At 36.4% G+C, this 26338-nt stretch overlaps 1 protein-coding gene across 9 annotated transcripts in view; it reads right to left on the bottom strand.

The window, feature by feature from the left end:
• LDAH (lipid droplet associated hydrolase) overlaps positions 1-26338 on the bottom strand; it is an 85297-nt gene that overhangs the window by 56506 nt on the left and 2453 nt on the right. For 8 of the 9 annotated variants that reach the window (XR_005658336.1, XR_005658337.1, XM_039887753.1 and 5 more), the window contains exons 2-4: positions 17003-17158; positions 9530-9673; positions 1291-1460 (exon numbers count right to left, since the gene is read on the bottom strand). Coding sequence is in view for 7 of the 9 variants with exons in the window: in XM_039887753.1 (XP_039743687.1) it covers positions 1291-1460; positions 9530-9673; positions 17003-17156 (468 nt within the window). In the remaining 2 variants the exon portion in view is untranslated. Of the gene's footprint in view, positions 1-1290; positions 1461-9529; positions 9674-17002; positions 17159-23027; positions 23110-26338 lie in introns of all 9 variants that reach the window. The other variant, XM_039887757.1, reaches the window with a different exon arrangement.

Below are 26338 nucleotides of genomic sequence, written 5' to 3'. Positions count from 1 at the left end.
AGATTCAGAAGGCACGAAAGAGATTAGAAGCCATGCAAAATGCTAAAAACAAAAATAAAGCCTACTTTCTGATTAAGATGCCTTATCCGGGCGAAAAAAAGAGTAGAAGCAGTATTGCAGCGAATGGAGTGCAATCTTGAATTTACTGAATTCACACTTAAAAATGAAAAATATATTTTTTTATACCTAATAAGAGAAAATTAGCAATCTCTATTTGGTATTAAAAGCCACACACACGGAGGCCATAGCTGTACTTTTCCCAAGGGCAATTAGGAGTAAAAAGTGTGCCAAGTTGGTGGAAAGGGAGACTCCGCTGGAGATATCATCACATGGAGTGAGAAGAGCCAAACTCCTAGGACAGAAGGGTCCATGAAGGAATCGCCTCTTATCTTGCATCAGATTACCAGGTCCAGCAGCACCCCTTCATGCTCCGAGACACCCTGTCCTTATGTAAGACAGCAGCTATCACACCTATGGCTTAGTCCGTCTACCCCGTTAGACTTCAGACTCTCGAACCTCAACGACTGTCCTCAAAATACAGCACAGGGCCTGGTATATTGCAAGTGTTTAATATGTGTTTGCCAAGTGAAGACATAATTTCTGTTCTGACTCGCATCCATTCCATGGGTTATTTCAATGGTACGTTAGTTAAAGTAAGAGGTTTTGTTTTGTTTTTAAGTTTCTTGTGGTGGCTTTTTTGGGCATTTTCAACAGGTCTTTGTGTCTCCAGTGTCTCTGGCACATAGTGGCACCTAATAAGTATTTGTGAGTGAACGAATGAATGAATGTCTCAGAAAGGCTGCCAAGTTATAGAACTGATAAGAATCCATACTTATGACTAAACAGTGTTCTATAGACAGCTGTTTGCCTATCAACAATGATGATGATAAATTTCCTTCCTTTTGAAAAGACGCATGAACGTTTGCAAAATACTCTCCCAATAAAGCCAGATTCTTGTCTCTGTCTTAGCTAGACAAGACTGCTCTTAAATATTCTTTTACAAAAGACAAGAAGTTACTTATAACTTAAGAATTTCAAATAACTCTAGATTAAAAGTTGGAAAATTCCTACCTCCTTCAGCATTATTTTTGAAACATCATGGAAACTGCATGAACGTACACTCACACAGGTCCACAGTACTCTGGATAAAGGGATGAAGGCAGCTATCAAGTATCCTCTCTCTGTTCTGTTTATCAATTACACAGGAGACAAAAGAGCAAAGGAAAGTGAAGGGGGCCTTGTGCAAACGCACACCCAAGCACCTCCAGTCACCTCCTGAGGCATACTTACTGGGAGCTCGGGGGCATGCTTCAAAATCTGAAGGGAAATATAGGAGCCTACTGAATGGCCAATGACCACCAGTTTCGTTTCCTTTGGCACATGAGTTCTCAGGAAAGTTATCTTGTGTTCTATTTGACCACGGAGTCCGTAGATGTCCTTAATTTCTTGAGCATTTGGATCTAAAAGCAAAAATATGAACATGTTTTCACTCAATCAGTGAAAGTAAATGAATTCACTGAAAAAACTATTTTGGAAATATAATAGTAACAATAGTAGCATTTAAGGCTGTGATGCATTAGCTACAGTGTTGCGTGATTTAAATGATTATCAACCAAAGTAGTCAATTGCTTCCTACAACTTGAATGACTGGAATATCGAATTTGTTTCCTTCATGACTCCTGCAAGGTCCTGATGCCAACTATAACGAGCTACAATGTGGATTATTCAAAAGGTGTCCAAAGCTCACGAGAAGGGACTGCTCTTTGGTTTTATCTGTACCTGCTGTTTTTATTTCCTTTAGTGCTTGGCTTCCCTTCTGAGCCTGGATAATTCTTTTCCACCTTTCCAATTCTCAACAAGTGTCGTCTCTTCTGAGAAGCTGGTTTCTGATTCAGCAGGTGAGGAGTAAGGTAGCTTTCCTTTGAGGTTCCACAACATTTCATGTTTAGCTGACCCCACTACTCCTAATTTACACCTAATGTATAATTCATGTATTGCTTATCTCTGTCTCCCAATGCCTATATTAAAGTTTTTTTTTTTCCAATTGAGTCAATGAGGATGACTTCCTTACTTTTGTGACTACTGATCGCCCAGGTTAAGACATGCTCTGCTCTAGTCCTTCTTCCCAGTCAGCCTAGAATTCATTCTCCATTTAACAAGGCAGTTCAGCATAAAATAGAATTAGGAAGAGAGAGAATCTGGAAACGTGACTTTGGTAGGGCCCCTGATGACTCCAAAACTGAATATTTAACATTATTTTTAACTTTTAGTTTATACTCCCCTACTCTCAGTGTACCTTCTCTGATCACTCCACCCAGAAGGGATCATATTGTTCTCTGATACCCAAACCCAACACCTATAGTACTTGCAACCCAAGTTCTTTATTTTCACAACATACGACATGTGAAAATGTCAAAGTCTTCCTTGCATTGGGACAGCATGGTGTAGTACCAAGATCATGGGCACTGGAGATAAGATAAATCTGGGTTTAAATCCCAGCTGAGCACCTTAGTTACTAGGATTTGGGCAAATTCTTTAGCCTGGCTTCGGCCTCAAATATATAGCAAGAAGTCTTCCCTCATATATATGTCCCCAATATGGTTAGAGCAAAGAGAAAGAAAATGAGCTAAATATAATAAACATTTTAAAATTTCACTGACACTGGAAATAAGGTCCTAAAGTATTATATTTCAGATGAATTTTAATAAACATTATCATTCAAATGGTTATTCAAATGACTATTTCAGAGATAAATCTGGCTTTTACCTCTGAAAAAACTGCTCAGTAGATTTCCAAGATAAATACACTATTTTGTTAGTGTTTGCTGAAGTAATGAGATTAACAGAAAATTAAAATGTACTATCTGGATATTATTTTACTAGTAAAAACTAAAGGTTAAAAGACTATATACTTAACTATATATTTTCAGGCCTATTATTATTTTAATATAGTCTTAAAAACTGCTAGGAATCATTAACTTTTCATAAAATACAGTAAAACATCACATTCATATGGATCAAAATCAGAAGAATCTTAATATGAAAATGATTGATACCATTCTTTCTATAGGGAAAATGTACTCAGAGTTACAATCAACTAAGTACATTTGGAAAATTATCTGTTTCTAAATTGAGAACTGCTTGAATTGACAGATGTTAATGCAATTCACCATATTCACCATATCAGCCTAGGGTCCTGACCATATGATACTGACGATTCCCTTTTAGAACCTGCTGCTCAGACTCATCTCTATGGAACTCCCTTTACAGCTCACTTGCTGGTTCTGGAGTTTATTCCAAAAGGTATGTATAATCTGCTCCTAAATAGTTCATAGAGAAATTAAGGACTATCGGTACTTCATATTTACTTTTCATTTAGTTGTTCAATCTGATTGATCCAGTTATTAAAATTTTGTCAATTTTGGATTGAAATATTATATATTCCTTATAGCTTCAGGACACAGGTAATCTGATAACTATTTTCTTCCATTTCACCTGAACTAAATTGTTTACTCTGACAGAAAACTGACTAATTGGCCCATGGTAATATTAAAAATACGGATATAAAAAAATAGATTCCCCTTGTGTTCAAGAAGTTCACAGTCTAATAGGAGGAGACAGAAATAGATAAAAACACAATTATAAAATACTGAAGTAAGAATATCTCAAGCATTGCCTTGAGAAAAGAACAGGGTTTTATTGCGTTACAATAGAAAGATAATGTCCTTTTGGATTCATAAAAAGTATTGTGCTTTTCTCCAAGTAACTCGAGATAAATACTTAGGAAATAGTCATTACTACATGCATGTTTCTATAAATATATAACTTTACATATTTGAATACAATCATAATGGTCTAAAATTAACAATGTATATTTAACTATACACACATATACATATGTCTAGCTACACATTAAATATAAATGCATAAGTTTTGCTATATATTGACACACAAGCAGTATTTACAAGTCACCTATGACTAGAGACCCAATAAGACTAAAGATTAGCGCTGCATGAGCCTTGTGCTAAGACTGAGTTGGTAGATAGTAACTCTCTAAATCTTATACCAGAATTTTCTCGACTAGTAAACTTTCCCATCCTACCCCTCTCATTCCTCCAAAGCTATATCTTAATAACTTCAAATAAACAACTTGCATGAGGAGATTAAATGGCTAAAAATAGTGCTTCATATTTTAAAGAATGCTTTGAGCAAGACAAATACACAGTTTACTCTTTAGGTAAAGTTTCAAAAATACACAAAACAGTATCCTATGTTGTGCATCATTATATATGAAGGAAATATACGAAGAAACATGTAATTTACTCTGCATTCATGATAGTAGAATTGGAGACAGGATACAAAAAAGATGAAACTTTTTCTGTATTGTTTTATTTCATTTATTTTATTAACAAAAAAATATACAATTATGGCAAAGTGTTAACTATCAACGGAGTAGTGAATAACAGAATCTTGGACTGTTATATAATTGTTTGTACTTTTATGGATTTTTAAACATTTTTCAAAATAAAAGAAAAAGTTTTAATTAAGAATGCTTCGACATGCTGTCCTTAGCTATCCTATATCACTTTTGTAGGGAAAAACTACCACTCATGTCTTCATTACTCCCAGTGGAATATGAAAGCTCCAAAGAACTTTATATAGGTTCATGTTAAACACCAGCAAAGTTGTAGATGAGACCTGTCCCCAGCTCCTTACTCACTTAACTCACTGACCCAAAGGTCGTCCTTCCTCCATTGTTCCCTGACATAACTAAGCTGATGTGAAAGTAACTCTCGTAATTTAGGCCTCGACTGTCCCTTGCATCCTAAGTATTTCGTCAGCTCCCTGTGTCTAAACACCGGTGTGACTCTTAGCCTTCAAGGGATGCACAGTGTGAGGGGATGGTAGGTGGGTGCTCTATTTAAAACTGCTACCTTACTTAAAAGACAAACAGAAAACCTTGTAAATCCCAAACATGTTTTATAAAATAGTTTTCAATTATTATCCTCCAAACAGATGGTGAAACCAAGGTAATCAAATTATGCTTTCCACTTGAATAAAACCAATGATGGGGCTAAAAATTTCAATGGGAAAAATATGGGGGTGGTGGGGGTGGGGAGAGAGGGAGGGAGAGAGAGAAAGAGAAAGAGAGAGACAGAAAGACGGATTCAGCAAGGGGAACATAATTTTATAGACTTAACAAATAATAAGAGCAAAAGACATAAAAACGTCAGGTGTAATTTTGGACACAGCTATGATTTCATGGCTGTTTGTGGTTATAGGGAGAGGTGGAACAAACAGGCTAGAAAGGAAGGCTGAGACTAGATCAGGCCAAGGCATCTGGACTGAATTGTGTGAGTGGTGAAGGACATCTTAGGATTGTGAGGGGAGGGGCAATGACCTGATCTGGTCAGTGTCTTTGGACATTAACTGCAACGCTACTCTCCCTAGTCCTGCTGTGCTTCCTACTCTAACAGAGTCTTCCAGACTCCAACAATTTTTTCCTTGCTCTGCCCTTAGGTTTTGTATCTCTTCTCACCTACTTAGAGACCTCCTTGTTTATTTCCAGTGACTGTGAGCCCCAAGACTTGACTGATTGTTCTTGCCCTGGGCTCACCTATCCATGGGCTAGTCATTCCATGTTAACCTCCATGCTCCCCTGCCAATCACAGTCCTGACAAGAGAGAAAGCTCTGCTGGGTTTTCTCTCTCTCTTTCAGTTTTGGGTACTGGAATGGGAATGGTTTATTGTTTCTTTGGATAAGCATAACTCAAATCCATCATTAGTTGAAAAACTGTGTAACTTTTTAGATAATGTTTTATCAGCTGAAACTAAACTACTATGATTCCCAGCTTTTATGTTATCCTTTTTGAACAAATAAGTTAAAATAGTTGATAATGAATCTGCCATCAAAGAAGCTAACTCTATAGTAAATCAAAGCCAGAAAGAGTTTAGACTTCTAATTCCTCAAATTTTCTTTTCACACTTTTTTTGAATCACCTCCTTGTGACACTGGTGAACATCTGTTCTCCCAATTATATTCAATTTATGACTGTGATAATATGGTGCAATGCGAATATTATTTCCAACTGTTCATAATTTTAACATGTGCTAATATGAAGCAAAACACGCTTTTAACAGTTGATGTGTGGTTATAGCTTATGTTCTTTCTCTCAAATGATTACATATTTTTCACACCATATTTTGCACGTCAGAAAGCCTGTACTTTAGAATAATAATCTTGGATAATGAATACTCTATCTGTCCTGCCTATCCAAAGCAATCTATTATAGCATGCATTTCCAAACGTAACCTCCAATATGTAAACCAGATGAAAGTAGAACTGTTCTGGCTGAACAGGGTTGCTAGTGAGGCCCACAGCCCCTCCTGCCCTTCATAGAACTTTTGGGCTACTCAGAACACAGATGGAGAGTCACTGACCTAAAAGGTGGCATTTCTATTTCTTTGTATACCTCTGCGGCACCACACGTAATAACCTCGTAAGTTGTCAATGAATCCTGTAAGACGTCGAGTTGCCCTTTCACCCCCTTTAGAAACCAGAGCTTCCTTTGGCCCTGTGGTGGCCCTCTGAGCTAATGCCTCTAGATGGCACTGTTCTCATTAGGTAGCAAAGAACCCAGGCACTAATTACTAAATTATTAACTCAATAGTACAAAAGTAGCCTAAGCAATAAGCACACTCAAAATAAAGTAGCCTAAGCAATAGGCATCTTCGAAATAAAGTTATAAACAACATGATGTCAATTTAAAATCAGAATTACAGATATTTCCCAGAAATTCAGACACACAACAGATACTTCCTACTGGTTTTCCTCACTGGTGTTTACTGGTGAAGATGTATGGCACTGGTTCTGAAAATGTGGTCCTAGGACCAGCAGCGTCTACATCACTGGTTAGAATTGCAAATTCACAGGTCCTACTTTTTACACTGGCCGAACTGACCACTCAGGGGGTCGTGCCCAGTAACCTGTGTTTTAATAAATCACCCCCAGGGGATTCTGACGCATGCCCAAGTCTGAAGACCCCTGATCTAGGGTTATCCTTCGAGAGTCTATCTTCCACTTTCACAATTGCTATATGTGTTCTGTTCAAATGTTTGTTTTACTGAACCTAAAATTTTCTTTGGGCATATATGAAGAAGTAACTTAAAACAATAAAAATGTATCTTTTAAAATATTTCACAGCAGAGCAAGTATTTGCTATATACATTTTATTCACTTTCAGTCACATTTTAATATAATGGTTGTTGAAATAGATGTTTTTAATCAATGCAATAAAATCTGAATATTCAGCTTCATATCATTACTGCTCTTAAAATCATTCACTGCTAGGTAATCAATAGTTACTTACTTTTCAAAGTATATCCTACTCTTTAAGTGTGAAAGGCTCTCAAGTAAATTGCATTCATAGAGAGCTACACACACACCACACACACGCATATCATGTAAACAGAGAGAAAAATTTATGCAAGCATTTGCAATGAGTTGTCTTGTTTCTAGTACACTTCATTTACCCTGTTCCACTTATGAGTCATAGCAGGAAAGGGGTCAAAAAATAGGGTATAACCTGCGACTGTGGAAGGGCTAATTTGAGAATGAGCTCATAGAGGAACTAAATCTGAAAAACTTGGTCTCATTAGCATTTTGCACTAGCCAACTGGGATGACCTACCAACAGCACTAGAGCACTCACTGAACTGAATATTAAAAGTGCTGGCTTCTTGTCTAGGTTCTGCCATTCACAAGCAGAGGGTCATTTAGCCCTATTGGGCCTTACTTTTTCCTTCCTTGAAATATAAGGGTTCACAGTGGGATTTGATATAGACATTTTTAGGTCTAAGATTCCATAACTCTTTTTTCTTTCTTTAATTTTTTTTTTTCAATAGTGGAATCTTTCCAATACATACAAAAGTACAAAGAACAGCATAAAAAGCCCCCATGTACCCATTATCCACTTTCTACAATTATTTTTTCTTTTTCTCCAGTTTTATTGAAGTATGATTGACAAATAAAAATTGTATATATTTAGGTTTTAAAATGTGATTGTTTTTAAAAGTGTTCAATGTGATGACTTAACAAACACACACACTCTAAAATGATTACCATAATCAAGTTGATTAACACATCCATCACCTCACAAATTTAGCATAGCTGCAGATGTTCATAAGTGTGGAAAGAAATTCTACTTAGAACAGAAACTTTTCCTCTCCTAATCAATAAGATCAAGCTTCAAGGAACCAGCTTCTAAAAACTGTCAGATAATACTTCTGAGAATGGACCAAAAGCAGGTACAGAAGAACAAATATTTAGTAAATATGTTTTAAGAGGTAACTTGTATGTTTTATAAAGTTGCTCATGTGCAAACATCGTGTGTGTATGCTGCCCTACGCTGTGATCAGATGTGTAATGCCAGCGCGTGTTCCCACTCATGACTGTTCCGGACTGATTGTTTGTGTTCCTTAAAATTCTTATGTTGAAGCCCTAGCCCCGATGTCACAGTATTTGGAGATGGGGCCTTTGGGAGATAATTAAGGTGGAGGAGGTCATGAAGATGGGGCCGTCATGATGGGATTCGTGCCCTTATAAGCAGAGACACCAGGGAGCTGGCTGGATTTCTCTGCGTCATGTGAGGACACAAAGAGAAGGTGGCCACCTGCAGGCCAGGAGGTGGGTTCTCACCAGAACCTAACCACACTGAAACTCTGATCTTGGACTCACAGCTTCCAGACTGTGAGAAACATGTTCCTGTTATTTAAGCTATCTATTCTATGGTTTTTGTTATGGTGGTCTGAGCTAATATAATGATAAAAAGTAAAATGTAAATTAAATTATTTTTAAGTTCTAGTATTTGTTTTTAATTAACATTTTCTTTTTTAGAATGGTTGTATATGTACAGAAGATTTGAACAGATTAGTAGAATTCCTGTATCACCTGCCTCTTTCTCCCTCCCTACCCACACAGTTTCCCTCATCATCAGATGCTCTGCACCCACCTCCACCTCTCAAACCCAAATTCTACTCAACTGTCGTAACTCATCTACTCCACAGTCTTTTGAAACCCATACTGTGTTCTTGTCTTTGTTTACTCTTTAAGAACCCATATGATCAGCCAGCCTGTTTATCACTTAATCATTCTCTAAACATGAGAGTGAGAACTTCTTTTAAGTAAGAACCATGGCTAAGGACCACGGCTTAGAATACTTTTCCTCTACCGCTCCTCTTAGTACAACCCTGGAAATGTAGTACGTGATCAATAAATATAGTTTATTACCAGTTGGTAAATAGAGAAGGCAAGTCCTAAGCAAATTGTGTGATCTGCCCCAATTTTTACAGAAAATTATCTGCAGAAGAATGAAAATGACTCTTAAAATCCTAAAATCACCAAAATGTGGCATGATGGGCTCAATGTCACAAGCAGAGGTTTCCACTGGTGTCACTCTTAAACTTAGCAGGCTTTCTAGGGACATGGACACTCACTCACTGTAAAGAAAAGCAGATGTTGATAAGACATACCATCCGAGGTTCTAAGAATCTTCTTGTCTTGGGGAGCCAAAACATGCCCAGCATGACTGATAACCCACACTGGAAAGCGTCTGTTTACTGAAGAGTACAAAGCCTTTGCAAATGGTACATAAAAGGTAGGCAAACCTGGATTACCTAAGAAAAGAAACAAAGACCTTAGGTTAATCAAAGCAATAAACTCACATAAGGTGATGTGCAGACTGGAAAGGATTTATTTCTCCTCAACAAATCTAGTAACATTTACACATACACCTCAATTTTAATATCCTTTACACCTTAAGTCTGGTAGTGAACAGGAAAATTCTGCTCCTGCTTTGTTCTCCAATTGTTTCAAATAAATTCTTCCTCCTCATTCCTCAACTTAATAAATAAAACCAGCAATCATAAACCAAATACTCAAGTCCTAACACCAGGAGTCATTCTCAGTTTCTCTCCATTTTTCACATCCAGTCCACCAACAAGTCCTGTCAGCTTTGCACTCAAAATACATCTCAACTCTGTCCACTTCTATTAAGTGTTTCCTTGTCATTTATCTCAAGTATTTATATTGTAAACAGATGTATAGTTTGATCTTTTGGGGAAAAAAACCACCAAGTAATACAAGTGGATTTTTCTTGCGTATATACAGAGGTATTTTTGACATGGGTTTGCTATAAACAAACAGAACGAATAAATGAACTTTTTAAAAAGGAGTCAATCTGCTATATCTTTAGGGGGAAAAGACAGTGAAATGAGGTTTTCATTTGAGATCATCATTTGTATAATGTTTTCATAGACACTAGTCCGTTTCCACCAATATCTATTTCTCTAATCAATTTATTTGTTTCTTCATACTATTAGGTTTCTCCTCTTTGCAGTTACATGACATGATTTTCCTACTCTGATGTAACCTCTGCCATCCTTGTCGAATTTCACCGATTTCTTCTTTTTTTCTTTGAAGATTAAGAAAAGTAAGATTTATTGAAGTACATTTCAAGAGAGAAACAGCTACACCAGAGAAGAATGTCTCACCGATTTCTTCATCGTCCACATCTTTTAGTTATGCAGCAAAGGGGATAGGGCATAGACTCTGGAGTCAGACTTCCTAGGGTGAAATTCTGGCTGTGTCCCTAACTAAGTGTGTGACCTTGGCAAGTTACGTAACCTCTCCAGGCCTTGGTTTCCTTGTCCAAAATATGAGGATAATAATCACACTACTTCATGTGAGAATTAAGTGCATAAAGTGCTTAAACATTGTCTGGTACATAAGTGCTGTATAAATGTTAGCTATTCAAACTTGTGATCACTGTCTAGCCATGATGATAATAATATATGATGGCCTTATCATCCATATTTTTATTTTGTTTCTGTTGCATTCTGACCTAGTGACCCTAGTTCCAAATTTCTTTTTGTGATGGTGCTGGTGTCATCTTTGTTAAATAGGGTGAAAACTTCCTCCAGTGCAATAATATGCTCTTTGCTCAGCTGAATGACCACCATGCAGCTAGAGGAGAAAGAAGGCCGGAGGGCTGTATCAGCACAGAGGCTGTCCCATCTATGGTGAATACAGATGACAATGTTTCATGTTTTATATTTAAATCTTCAGTAAGTGTGGAATGTTTTTGAGTATAAGGTACAAAGCAGCAAACTGATTTCTTTCCAAGTGATTAGCCAACTGTCCCGCATCCATTTATTATATAATCCATTCTTTTTGCATTAACTTGAAATGTCTTCTGATTCAACACTGAATTCTTGCATTAGCTCACGAATTCTGATTTTTTTCTCCTTCTCCTCTGCCAGCACCATACCGTCTTGACTACTATATTGTGTTTTAACTGGTAGGGCAAATACCTTCTCTTTAATTTTTTTTTCCTAAATTTTCTAGGCAGGTCTCATTACCTTTAGAATTATTTTCACCGGTTTCAATTTTTAAAAATCTATTTGGAATTCAGAGTGAAATTTCATCTCATTTATACATTAATTTAAAAAGATTTGATATTTTTTACATTACTGAGCATTACTTTCTTTGAATGTATTATGCTTCAAATTGATTGTTTTGTCTCTCAGCAAACTTCCATAGTTTTCTTCATATAGCTAGAAAACAGTAACAGTCAACATTTTAAGCGCTATAACTTATTACATGCCAGGCAGCATGTATGTGCTTTACATATATTAACTTGTTTTGTCCGCACATGAGGTAGTACTATTATTTCCATTTTATGGATGAAGAAACTGAAATATAGAGAGGTTAAGTAATTTGCCCAAGGTGATACAGATGATAAGGCTCAATAAATAGTGGACAGCTGAAAGAATATACAAAAGAAAATAATGATACTAATTTAAAAAAGAACATGAATTACCTGGTCTAAGATCTTTTGTATACCCAGTTTTAGCTAATCTTAAAAAAGCTCCATAAAGCAGTTGGCATTATCATTAGGATAATGAATGGATGGCCACTTGTTGGTGTTGAATAAATGGCAGCTATCATTATTATATTTTTACTTTTTTATTGAATTTGACATGTAACATGCTGTAAGTTTAAGGTGTGCAACACACTAAAACTGGTCTAACATTAAGGAGAATCCAAAGATAACAACTGCATAATTGAGATACAATAGTTACAATGACAGGCTATATAAAACCAATGAGAACTAGACAATGGAACTGCTATAAGACAAAATTTTCTCTATACCTCTGGGTGTAAGTCTGAGTCCCTCCCTTAATGACTATAAGATCTTAAACAAACCACTTAAGCTTTCTGATTTACTACTTTGTCATCATCAAGTAAATGATAAAGCCAACTACTCCGTATTCATTCATTCTAGTCAGTACTTACAGCTTCTGTTGCATATTCTTCTAGTTATCAATTATTTATTGACCACTTCTATGTGCAAGTCACTGTGTTAGGCACAAAGTAGAAAAGGATCTTTTTGCAATTTATATTCTAGTAGGAGAATATATATACGTAACTAAGTGAATAAGATAATTCAAGAATATGATAACTTCTATGAAGGAAATTAATAGTATCATGTGCTAGAGAAGGAAAGAGATTGGGGTGGCCTGAAAAAAATGTCTGTGGAGGTGGCATTTAGCTAAGACCCAAAAAGATGAGCAGAAATCAACTTCATAAAGATTTGAGGGAAGAGCATACTAGGATGGGAGATGAAAAGGTATAAAGGCCCTCAACCAATAAAGAGCTTGGCTCCTGAAGAAAAAGAAGTGTCCACAATAGGCAGTAACAGGAATTTCCAACTGGTAACAGAGACAGAAGTGGAAAACATAATGCAAAATGTTTAAATGTCATTGCATACTTCATCACTTAAATATTATGGCTTATGTTATACTTTATGAACCATGAACTAAACTTCCTGGCTAGGAAACCACAAAGAAAATTTAAAAGGGTCTTGTTTATACAACTAAAATCACATATATATGTATATAACTCCAGGTGTGGGAATGTTTGAAGACGTTCCAATACAGTATTGCGAGTAAAACATTTTATGAAAGGATATCAAAATATGTTGTAAACACGTTTGAACATATGCATAGGAAAACACCCAAGAAATGTATCACAGAGGCTGTGGTGATCATCTCTAGACCCCGATTACCAACAAACTCTTAACTACTCAACTTGCAACTGTACATGTGTGCCTTCCAATTAATCTTGTAGGGGACAAAAACTTCCATATATCAAGGGAACGTGGCATAGCATACGGAAGGTGTCAGTGGACAGAACTTTGGGCTTGTCCATGGAGCCCTGTCTGCTCCATCTCTAATCACTGTACTCACAACACAAGACACATCACATGGCTCTATTATCCCCGTATGACCACCCGAGAATTATAGTGACTAAATATGTTCTATAGTGAGTTCTCAAATTGCCTCCCTTTGCTCATTTCACTACTTAAAGAATGTCCAAGGATATTGCTACTTCAAAATTCTACAACAAAGGCTCACTGGGAAAAATGAAACTAATTAAAAGTTCCTCAATCTGTGGGTTCCAATAAATCACTCCTGATTATTGCTATAATTTAAAAGTGATGAATTAATTTTGCTAGCTGCAAAAGCAAAGTGATTCAAAACAAAATGCTATGTCAGTCTATCAGCGATGGACTAAAGATGATGTCTACAGTGGTTTAACAATCCTTGAAACCCTGTCATCTTAATTTTTCCCACAGTATAAATAGACTAGGCCCTAAGAGAAAATACAATTCTGAATCTCAGAAATGAGCATGAACGCCAAGAAAAAGGGCCAAGGGCAGCAATGAAAATAGAAGAGCAAACATAAAGAACACTAGGACACTAAATGTGATCTGAAAATGGCAAAGCATAAACAACAAATGTTTTAAGCTTCCCTTTCTGCAAACCTTAAACCTCACGGTGGCCCCTTTCCTCCTTTCAAGCCTCTGCAATAGAGACCTCACTATTCTCTAACACCTCGCATACCTCAGTGAGGGCAAGGACTTTTGTAACACAGTTTTCCTAGCAGCGCCAAGCAGAAATGAGTGAGTGAACACCTCTGATGGGAAGTAGAGTGAGCTGTCTGCTCCACTGAACTAGTTCATCTTCCTACCACCACCTCCTCACCTCTAAGACCGAAGCCTTTTACTTCCATCTATCAACTTTTTGGTCATTCTTACACATTCCCTGAAAACCTTTACCCTTAAATGACAGTTTTGCTTGCCATTCCATGATTTAGGAGATTTCAAAATCTGGGTGAACTGACTGAGCCAACACTTTTGTCTCATAATTTGACTCATTCAGAAAGCCACACCCTAAATTGGTGGTATGCATATCACAATTCCCTTGGGCTTGTTAAACAGATTGCCCCACCCCCAGAGTTTCTGGTTCAGAAGGTCTGGGATGAGGTCCAAGGACTTGCATTTCTAACAAGTTCTCAGATAACACTGCTGGTCCCGACACCAACTTTAAGAACCACAGGTCTAAGATCTTTTCATTAGCCAGACATGGTTAACATCCAAAGCATCCTAACTCTCATAGCTCTTCTCCAGCTCAGTCTTCTGCCCTTTGAGTGGATTCTCACTCCCAATACACTTGCTATTTGATCACGGCGCTGCACAAAATCGACCTACTTGCTTTTTGGTTGATAATTCCTTTCATCCTGCATATCTGCTATTCTCAATGCTGACCACTTTCCTCAAGGCCCCAATCTACCCTCTGCCGTCCTTATTCTCAACAGATCACCTTAACTCTTAATTAACAGAGAAAACAGAGATCAAGAGGCAGAACTGCTTCATTCCCTCTGACATGACTTCACTCTTCTCCATTTCAGATACCAGCCTCGCCTCCTCCATTCTAGCCTCAGAAGGATATCTCTTCCCCAGTCCAAGATAATGTTCCTACTTATTTTCTCAATCCTATACTCTGCCATGGCCTCCAAATCTCTCTCTGCTCCATCAAATAGCACTTGCCACGCCTCTAATTTCAAACTCTCCCTCACTACTGGCAGAGCATATGTATTTTTAATTTCTGTAGATACCAACAGAGTGCTTTCCAAAAAGACTGTTACAGTGTGGCCGAAGACTGGAAATTTATTTCCAGAAGAGGTTAAACCAAAGAGAGATTTGGGATCAGGAATCAGCCCAACTGAGAACAGAAGCACTGTACTAAGAAGGGGTTGGATTAAGCGTTACGAAATGCTAAGACTCTCAACCTCCCTTCCCTTGTTCAGCTCGAATATTAGCAGACAGCCTTCCACTACTCAGACAGGATACTGGAAGATGCGTCCCTGGGAAAACTGAAAAGTCCAAGAAACAGCTACAGATACTGAAAGCTGAAAATACTCCAATGAAATGCTGGGTCCCTGCCCAACCACCCTAAGCTGGAATACCGAGGGTAACCAACCCTCCTGTTTTGCCCAGGATGATGGTGGTTTTAGTACCAAAAGTCACGTGTCCAGGATGGGGAGTCACCCTAGGCACAGCTGCAGATAAGCCCCACCTCTGAACACAAAACTTCTAATTAGTTTTTTGGGTCTTCCTCTTGAAAATGAAAGGGCAGTCAAGGATTACCAAATATTTGAAGAAAAACAAACACTAATGCAAACAAACAGAAAAAGGAAGAACACAGAAAAAACTCTAACAAATGTAAGAAGCCAGAGAAAATAAAAATATACCCATGAACAGAAGACTATTAAACAGGAAAAGAAAGAACAGAACTCTTAGAATGAATTGACATACATGAGTTTCTGGTCCACTTAAATCCAAATATAATGCATGAAAAAACATCTATACCACGGTTTTTCACTGAAAAATTTCAGAATCTTAGAATAAAGAAAAATCTAACTTTTTTTTGGGGGGGGGAGCTTTGCATACAAAAGATCAAAAATCAGAATGATATCGAGACTTCTCAGAAGCAGCTCTGAACCCTGGAAAACAATAGAAATGCCCTCCAAATTCGAAGGAAACATTATCTCCAACCTAGAAGTCTAAGACATTTTCTGGCACGCTAGATCTTGAAAAGATTATTTCCCATGAACCTCTTCTTAGGAAACTACTAGAAGATGTTCTCCATGAAATATAAGGGAATAAACCAAAACAGAGGAAAATATGGGATCCAGGAAAGAGGGAATTCAACACAGAGAAGCGTGAAAGGAACGCCCAGGATGGCCAGTGCAGCCGGCCTGGAGAGCAGTCAGTCCAGACGGGGGGCAAAGAACAGAGAGTTCTGGGAGGGAGATCACCAAGAAAAAACCCAAAGCTGACTGATTACTCGGATGCATTGAGAGGATTTTTTTCTCTTCTAGAGAATAATTTTAAGATAAATTAGTGACTAAAATGGAAAACTAAACAAATAAGAGATAATCCTTAACCCGGAGAAAACAAACAAAAATATGCAAGAAATGTAATCATAATACTCCACATAGGCTTAGCTACATAAAATATAATATAATGCTATGATACATACTGACAGTTTCATTTTTAATCTGTAAGACTGATGCATATATGTTCAATTCACTTGTAATTTAAAAAGTTCTGAATACCTATAATTAAGCATCTACCCCAACATTCTATTCATAGTGACCCAGCAAAGGTCACAAATGACCCAGTTGCCAAATTCCAGAATAAACATTCTACGGTAAACTTAAAATCACCTTGAAATGAGACAAAAAAAAGTAGAAAACTTTCAAAAAATATTTGATAAAACTTTTAATTATTCTAAAAATTACAAAATTTAAGAAAGCAGATTAAAAAAATTGTATGTAAGGTATATTCCCAATTGTCAGTAAAAAAATATATGTAATAAACATCATACATATAACAATGTATACATATAAATGCACTAAAAAAAAAAACAAAAACAAAAAGTCTAACCACCAAACTATTAAGGGTGGTTGTTATCGATGGTTTGAGTGATTTTATTTTCTTCCATAAGGTTTTTTGTATTTGGCAAATTCTCTTTAAAATTAGAAATAGTTATATAAGTATCTGTATAAAGTTTCCTCATCCAGATTTTTGAACTCACCAGGAATAATGAAAATGAGCAGCTTAGGCCTGCTGGCGCTCTGATCATTAAACAGGTCAGTCCAGGGCCCACACTTCAGAACGCAGGTTTCAGCTCCGCCACATAAAACGTATTCGTCATGCACGGGAATTTCCTCCTTGATTTCTGAGCCCATTTCTAAGTAAGGGGAGAAGAACAATAGCAAGAGTCACCAAAATGTAAAGCCTTGAGCTAAAGAAAATATTCAAGAATCAAAAAAGGCAAATTTCAACATACCTAGAAAGAATGCCACAAAGACATATGGGAGATACAAAATTATTCAGCTATTCTGGATTATAGGATTGCAACAAAACAAAACAAAACAAAACAAAACAACAAAACAAAACAAACCGTAAGAACGGGCTGGACAGGCAGATGGGTCTCTGGTGAAATAAAAAACTATAGAGGAATGTGAATCAAAATGAGATTAGGTTTTTGCATAACTCTCCTCTCCAGTCTAAATTGACAATTAAGCATGGATAACTTCCATTTGCCTTGTGCTGGAATTCTCTTAGAACTATGTGCTTTACCAGTGAGCCAGTGAGACAATCCCGTCTTCCCCTTCCCCCTACCCCCCCTTCATCAGGTAAAGATGGTGAAAATACAGGGGTTATGGCTTGCCCTTGCACTCTCCCAGACAGAACTGTAAAAAGGGTCAGTGAACTTGACGATCTCAGGTTTTTCCTGTATTAATCCTCTCATCTCGAGTTGTGTGAGCATATTTTATACGTTATTAAAGCAGTGCATTATTAAATTATGAAATGAGTAGGTGGAAAACAACAGGATGAGATAGCATCATGAAAAATTTCCTGAATCAAGGTATGTGGAAAAATGCAGTCCCAAATGATTGGTATCAGTCCTCCATCTCTGCCTCCGCCTCCCCTACGCCTACGATCAGGACCGTGTCTCAAACGTTCAGTGGTCTTTCTATCCTCCTCTTCAATTATCCTTCATTCATTCATAGCCCTCCAGAGTCCAGAGTCCAAATACCTTTAGAGCTTTCTCTCTTCCTATCACTTTACATCGACCTTGCACTCTAGTCTGCCCCGTCCTTGCACTTCCTCAGTGTCCTCATGCTTTTCTGCTCCTATAACTTTGCAAATCACTTATTCCTCACCCACTTCTTGAGTGCATGCTGCACTTATGCCGGTTATCAATTTATTGCTTCAGCTGCAAATTCATTCTTCATTGCCTTTTCTGGAAAACTGGCTCTGGGCGTTTAAAATTTTTTTTCTCTGCCAGCTGACATGATGTTAAGCTTTGTCAGAAGAGTGCCCTGGAGACACTGCAGAGGAAGGGGTGTTCTTTCTGGGTTTCTGGAGTACTTCCTTTTTTCTCCACCTCTGCTGCTCAGGCTGTGAAGTCTTTCTAGTGCAGTGATTTCCAAGTGGAGATAATTTTGCCCCCAGAAAACAAGGCAATACCTGGAAATAGTTTTCACTGTCACAACTAGGGGACGGGGTACTACTGACATCTACTGAGTAGAGGCCAGGATGCTGCTAAACATCCTAAGTGCACAGGACAGCCCCTCACAACAAACATTTAGCCCAAAAGGTTAATAGTGCCAGATTAAAAACAAACAACAAACAAAAGCCCTGCTCTAGTGCTATGTGTCTATAGGGTACAGCTATCTTCAGCATTTGGCCAGCTGCTACATGCTTCCTTTCTCCAGCTCTCTACTCAGCAGCAGCAGCAATGCAGCAAGAGTCCCAGAGAGTGTAGGCTTGTGCCCCAGACTAGGTGGCTGCAACCTTAACCCTCAGCACATATGTACTGGAAGCACTGCCAAGATGGTCTTCTAAAGAGCCAGCCACCTGAACTTGGTCCCATACAGCAGTCTGGAACTACTTGGCCCACTAGAGCTCTAGGTTGCTACAGAGGGAGGCCTCTCCAACTATCCACTGGAGCAGTACTCAAAGCAGTGTCCCAACTTCCTCGTATCCATCAGGTAAAGACAGCGAAAATACAGGGGTTATGGCTTGCCCTTGTACTCTCTCAGATAGAACTGTAAAAAGGGTCATGAGGGGTTATGCCTCAACTCACCTGTGCCCCAAGGGTTATTACTGTGGCCTTTCCAATATAGACGCCACATGCTCCAGGCCTCACGTCTGCAGAAGTACCATGATTTACTCTGCACATCTTCTCATCAGTGTTAGTTCACCTGCTGACAAAATGCCTGGGACCAGCTTTGGCCCAGGTAGCCCACCAGACTTCTCTAGCATCCCGTGGGCTGCAACCCTGCCTTCTGCAATGAGATCTAAACCCATGTTCCCAGGTTACTTTCTTTCAGCCCTGGGATACCTTTTAGAGTTCTCTTTATATAGTAACTTTATAGTTTCTCTCCTACCATAGCTTAATAATTATTTACATTCAACTAACTATTTAAGTTTACTGTGTGGTTTCCCTTTGTTAAATCTGGATTGATATATGTGTCTATTTAAATACTTGTCTTCTAATCCTTTGCATCCTAGACTCACCTCAAATCCTACTTCCTACCTGAAGTCTTCTCTGAGCACCCCAAGTAAGGAAATTTCTTTCTCTAAATTCATAGCACCTATCTTTATCATAAGCTGGCAGCAGTAAAGGTAGCCAGGTAAGCTTTCCTTGTTTATTCATGCCATGCCACGCTCTCACAGCACAATAGTCAAGAATTCACTGTAAACACTACCTATCCTTCCCCTGACTGAACTTCAGTCTTAAGGTAAACGCAATGGTGGCTAGGGTGTAGATAAATGGAAGATTCTATATATGTTTGGCAATAATGAAAATGGCCTTTAGAAAGCAATCTGGCAGAATGAGATAATATCCATGAGGCATTAACTTTGATTCAGTAATTTTAAGGAATCAATTCTGAACAGGAAATATATGTATATTTTAAAAGAATAAATGCTACTTATAGAATGCTACTTATAATACTAAAAAACTGAAGACCCTAATGATCATTAATGGAAGAATGGTTAAGTAAATTATGATATATCAATACTTAGCCACTAAAAATGATATATATCACTCAACATTAAGAAAATTATTACATAAATTATAGTTCAATCTTATGATCAACTACTATGTTCCATCGAAACTGCTCAGTTCTGCTAAATTGGTTATAATCTATCCATGTGCTTTCTAACATTTCTAAAATCCGCTTCTCTAGCCGGATGTTATGTTACCTCTTCTATTTTCTTTATTACTTTTACTGTCCTTTCAGTGGACTTAGGAAGAGAGAAGAATTAAGCATATATATTTCACTCTCTATGTGTAACCCGAAGTCCAAAACCGATTTTCTTAAATAAAACTACTTAGAAAATGAAAAATTTTCATTTATAAAGTGGGGACCCCTCTCCATTCAAAATATATTGACTGACTAAATAAATAAAAAAAGAAAACATGGGATGATTTTCAGTTCACTAAAAAATGTCACTATAGCCCAGTCTCTAAAACTGTCACGAAATACAGTAGATTTATAAAGATCACATGTCATTTAAGTGTTAGAAACACTTAGCTGTTATACACAGTATTAAATTAAAAACTTAGCTGTTATACACCATATTAAATTAAAGAACTGATAGAGAGGATGCTGGTTAAACTTAATACTTGTACCAGAAGAGAATAAAAGTTATTAACAATATTCAATTCATAAATACTTAATTTCAAGAAAATATCTTGGGAGTTTGATTAGACAAAAAATTAATGAGAAATCAAGTAGGTATGAACTCAAGCACAGTGTATAAAAATTGAAAAATAAACAAAAAATAACTACAACTCTAAAACATCTCAATTAAATACAACTAAGAAACATGGAGTTAATGTATTTATAAAACAGCTTTTTATTTTACTTCATTCTGATGCTTCTGAATCCCACACAGCCAAATAAAAAAGCAAAAGAAAACTTAAAGTATGAGAATTCAAAAGATTCCTTACCTAAGAATCCAAGGTAATCCAGTCTACCACAAGTGTCAGATGAACATGGGACAATGTATCTTAATTACATATTATTAAAGGCTGATGGTCCTGCCTTCGGACACAGCCAAGACGCAATCTTTAAAGAAAACAGTTTTGATAAGCAGCAAGGCTTAGGCTGGATAAAAGCCAAGTGTGGATACAATTTATACAATTATGCAAGCCTTACTTACCTAAATATAGGTGTTCGGTTGCTTATATTAATGGGTTTCTAATTTTATTTAGTAAAATAATTTTTTTCCAATTAATTCTTATATAAACCTAGACACCATATATAACATAAAAGCAGAATGTGATCAGTATAAATTTTAGAGGTTCAAATTTATAATATTTATTTATTATAAAGTCAGCCAATGAGAACAATGAAGCTGTACAAATGAACAAAAATATTTGAAAGTGAAGTTATAAATGAGTCTTATTCAGCTTTAGCATTCAAATAATGTCCGTATTTTATTTTGGCTTCTCAGTAAGAATTCTATTGTATCCATTCAAATAACAGAAGTTTTTAAAAACTTGTGTTGCAATGTCCAGATAACCTTCACTTTAACTACATTATATTTGACAGAGTTGGTAAGATAGTTTTCTTTCAAAGTTAAAGCACTAACAATATCTAACTTGTATTATTTATCATATAAGGTGAATAAGAAGCTTCTTAAACTTCTTCAAATGATGAAAACTTTATACATAACATTATCAAATGTAAGTTGTGGGCTGTGCTATTGTTCTGAAATACACAGAGCAGAGCACACAGCATGCATGCGTCTGAGCCTTGACCGGTAATCAATTAGTGCTATTCCTGGGCTAGTACCAAACCTACTCGTAAAATATCTGGTGACCGGTCAAGTGAAAGTTAAATTTTTAAAGGCCCAGGGAACAGATACAAAATTTGTAATTGTTATCAAAATACAATATAAGTACAAACATATACAAAAATGGCAGTGGAAGCTTTATTTCAAGTTCTATTTTTTAAAATAAGCCTACTAGCAAACATTAACATGCTGGTGATCTCTGTATATTAAATGTTTGTTATATAACAGAGGAATAGCTATCCTAAAATCAGATTTAAAAACTAAACTTTAAAGCAAGAGGTATACAAGAAATAAAAAGGGACATTTCATAATGACAAGAAGTCAATCCACCAGAAGACTGTAAAAATTCTAAACGAGCATGCATCTAATATTTTAGCTTTTAAAGATACAAATTAAAAACTGACAGAAGTAAAAGGAGAAATAAATAAAACCGCAATCATAGTGGAAGATTCTAACACACCTCTTAGTATCTGACAGGATAAGAAAGGAAAAAAGTCAATAAAAATCTAGAAAATCCGAATAACAAACTCAAAATCATCTCGTTTTAAAAATCAACCCTACAGGCTGACTTCTCTGTCGTCATTTGGAGCACCATTATTTTCCCAGTCACCAAAATCAAAAGCTTCTTTGACAGCTCCTGCTGCATTTTTGGGGAATATCCATAAGCAAGAAAAAGAAGTCAGCAAAAGAATGAAAAGAAACAATGAGGAGTGGGCATGAACTAAAATATGTAATGTCACGTAAGCTAGAGGGGAATGTTTTAAGAAGGGCTGGTAATGCAAGTTTTTAAATAGATAAATGTCAATGAGCAAAAGAACTGAGGCATTAGTAAAGATTCAACATTTTAAGCGTACTTTTTATAAGCGTACTTTTTATAAGCCAAATAGATTATAAATGTCATATCACTTAGTCCTGACAACAATCCTATGAGATGGGTACCATTATCTTCTCCCTCTATCTCTGTATACTGCCATTAACCCAGCAAAAAACATGCGAGGAGAAACTTGATTGAAAGGCATTAAGGAATTTGCGTAAGGTCACACAACTAACTAGTAAGTTGGACCGTGGTCAGGTCAGAATTGGAACCCAGATGTCTGAATGACAACAGAGCTCAATGTTCTTTGTTTTAAATTTTGCACTTATACACTCACATATATAATTTCATTTAAATGAATAAATGAGATAAAACATATGCTGGAATTTTAAAAAATGGTATACTATTTTTTAAATCTTTTGCATACTTCATCTCTAAGTCTCTCCGCCTCCATGCATATCGCTTCTTAATTCATGTTATTAACTCAGTATCAAGTCTTCCATACTTTCCTATAATCACATACAAACGTATATAAGCATTTACATACATTTTAAAAAATGAGTTGTCAGTGTTTGATAAATAGGAACATATTATATACACTTCTGTGCATTTTGCATTTATACTTAGTAACGCATGAAAATCCTGCCAAGTCAAATAGTGTAACTCTAATTTTTAATGATTCTATAATGTGGATATATCATAATTCATATGGCCATCTTCCTGTTGAAAGGCATTCAATTATTTCCCAGTGTTTTGGAACGATGTTGCAATAAGTATTCTTAAATCCCCATGTTCTTACATATTATCCATATACACCAGTTTTTTTTGTTTCTAATGTCTAGCTTCCCAAGTGTGGAATTATTGGGTTGAATTTTCATAGCTATTGCCAGATTGCATTCCAAAAAGAGTGTAAGAATTTCTCTAGCAATCTAGGAAGGTATCTTTTCCCCTACAATCCTATCATCAAAAGTGGTACCTTTATTTTTAATTCTTGTAGTGCTCAGGTATAAACATCTTCACTTGTTAATTTGCATTTCTTTGACTAGTAGTGTATCTGAACATCTTTTCATGTTTGCTGGTCTTCTGGACTTTCTTTCCTGTGAATTGTCTACTCATATCCTTTGTCTGGATTCCATGTGGGTTATTTATCTTTTTCTTATTGGTTTGTAAGAGAACTTCATATACCGCTATTAACCCTTTTCTGGGCTCCTATACTTTACATATAGCTTCCTAGATGTTTATTTTAACTTTTATTATTCTACATTTTACATTTACACCTTTATTCCATGTAGATAAGGACCCGACTTTGTCTTCTTTCAGGTAGAGAGCTACTTGTGCTAAAACCATTTAATTAAAATAACCATCTTTGCCCACTGAATTAAAAAAAAAATCTGTTTCATATATTAAATTTTCATACTTATTGGGAAAGAGCTTCTTAACCACAGCCATACTGTCAGCGAATTTGGCAACTGGGTCCATGGTTAATTATTAATTATTTGGAATGGGCAGAAATCAAATCGATGAGTCAATATTACCTAAATCTCAAGTATGGCCACTGAAAATTACCTGTTCTACTTAAAAGCATCAGTGTTATTCCAGTGAAAAAGGGGGAAAGTAGTGAGCTTTCTGAATCTGGATGCCACAAAACTACTTTACAAGTTTTAATGAGCAAATATAAATTTTTAATTTCATCTCTGATTCCTGGTTTCTTTTTTTCTAGAGTTTCAAAATTCCCATTCCACCTGCTCATGAGATACTACTATTTGCCACTTACCAAAGCCTAAATTACCTTCTTCATTTCCTCCCCCATTTCCTTTTTATTAGGGTTTCTAATAAGGAACTGCCTGAAGCAAGGAGAGAAAATTTACATCTGTCCATAGTGCTTCTGCTAATTACAAAGAGAATTTTACAGAGGTTTAAAATCTTGAGTAAATGATTAGTTTATATGCACACATAATCTAGAGCTATCACTAATTTTGCCCAGATATTACATGGGTATTCAAAGTAGCTCTCCTTGAAGGATAAAATGCTTTCCAAAAGTAAGAACCAAATGTAGTTATAGGATTGAAAAATACAATTAATTAAAAAAAAAAAACTTGCTGATGCACTTAATAGTAGAGTTAAATTGACAGAACAGGATCGGTGAACCTGAAGATAGATCAACAGAATTTATTCAATCTGAACAAGAGGAAAACAAACTTTAAAAAAAAGAGAGAATCTTAGGGACTTGTAGGAAGGTAACAAATGATTTAACATTCTTATGATGAGAGTCCCAGAGGAACAGAGAAGAGTGTGAAGCTGAAAAATATTTAAAAAAAAAAATAATAATAATGAATGAAAACTCAAATTTGGCAAAAGACATAAACCTACAGAATTGAGAAGCTGAGTTAGTCCCAAAAGGAAAACCCAAAGAAGTACAAAACACATCATAGTCAAACATCTGAAAACTACTAACAAAGAAAAACGTCTTGAAAGCAGCCAGAGGGAAATGACATGTTACCTACAGAGAAACAATAATTCACATGTCAGCAGATTTCTCATCAGAAATCATGGAAGCCAGAAAGAAGTGGCACATTTTTCAAGTGCTGAAGGAATAGAACTGTCAACCTTGAATTTCATATCAGAAAGAACTATCCTTCACACATGAAGGGGAAGCAAAGTTCTCCCAGAGGCAGTTCTCTGAACAGAAATTTAGTAAGTAAATAGGTTAAACTTCAGTAAAGGAGGAACAATGGAATGGATAATAGTAGTGGTAAATATGTAATAGACTACCCTTCTCCTCATGAGTTTCTTAACTTATATTTGATGGTCGAAGCAAAAGTTCCGGCATCACTTCATGTGGTACTCAGTGTATGTAGAAGAAATATGACAATTATATTTAAAAAGTGGAGAATGTAAAAGGACGTAATATAAGTAAATTTTCTAGATGTCAGAGAGTAAAATGTCAATGTAAGTAGGCTAAATGGTAAGTAATGTATGTATACTGTTTTACGTGTGGCAACCACCAAAAAAAGTAAACTGAACGATATACTCAAAAAGACTATAAATATATTAAATGGGTTTCTGAAAAATATTCAAGTAACCTGTGAGAGGGCAAGAGAAGAACAGAAAAGTGAAAAACTGAGGAAACAAACAGAAAACAATACAATGGCTGACTTAAGCCGTAATATTTGAACAATTACTTTAAATATGGTCTAAATATACCAGTTAAAAGGAGAGACTGATAGAGTGGGTTTAAAAAGAAACATAACCCAACTACATGTTGCCTACAAGAATGTCGCTTCAGAACAATATTGGTAGGTTTAAGATAAAAGAATGGAAAAAGTATAACACGCTAATAGTACTTTTTTTTTTTTTAAAGAAAGATTGGCTATATTACTATCAGATACAATAGACTTTAGAGCAAAAATAATTACTGTACAAAGAGTACACTTCATAATGATAAAAGGATTAACCCACCAAGAGGACATTCTAAAGGTACATGTACCAAACAGAGACTCAAAATACATGAAACAAAAACCACTGGGCTGAAAGGAGAAACAGAAAAATCCACAGTTATAGTTGGAGACTCCCAGCAATGAAAAGAAGTACTAGACAAACTATCAACAGCATAAGGAAGAACTGAAGAACACCATCAACCAACACGATGTAACTGATATGTACGGAATACTCCTGTCGACAGCAGCAGAATACAGTCTTTCCAAGTACTCTTGGAACATTCACCAAGATATACCATAT

Source organism: Pteropus medius, unplaced genomic scaffold, assembly GCF_902729225.1.
Source record: "Pteropus medius unplaced genomic scaffold, Ma_sr-lr_union100, whole genome shotgun sequence".
Classification (NCBI taxonomy): Eukaryota; Metazoa; Chordata; class Mammalia; order Chiroptera; family Pteropodidae; genus Pteropus; species Pteropus medius.
The sequence above is the reverse complement of the archived record's forward strand: the minus strand, read 5'-3'. Positions and strand labels throughout refer to the sequence as shown.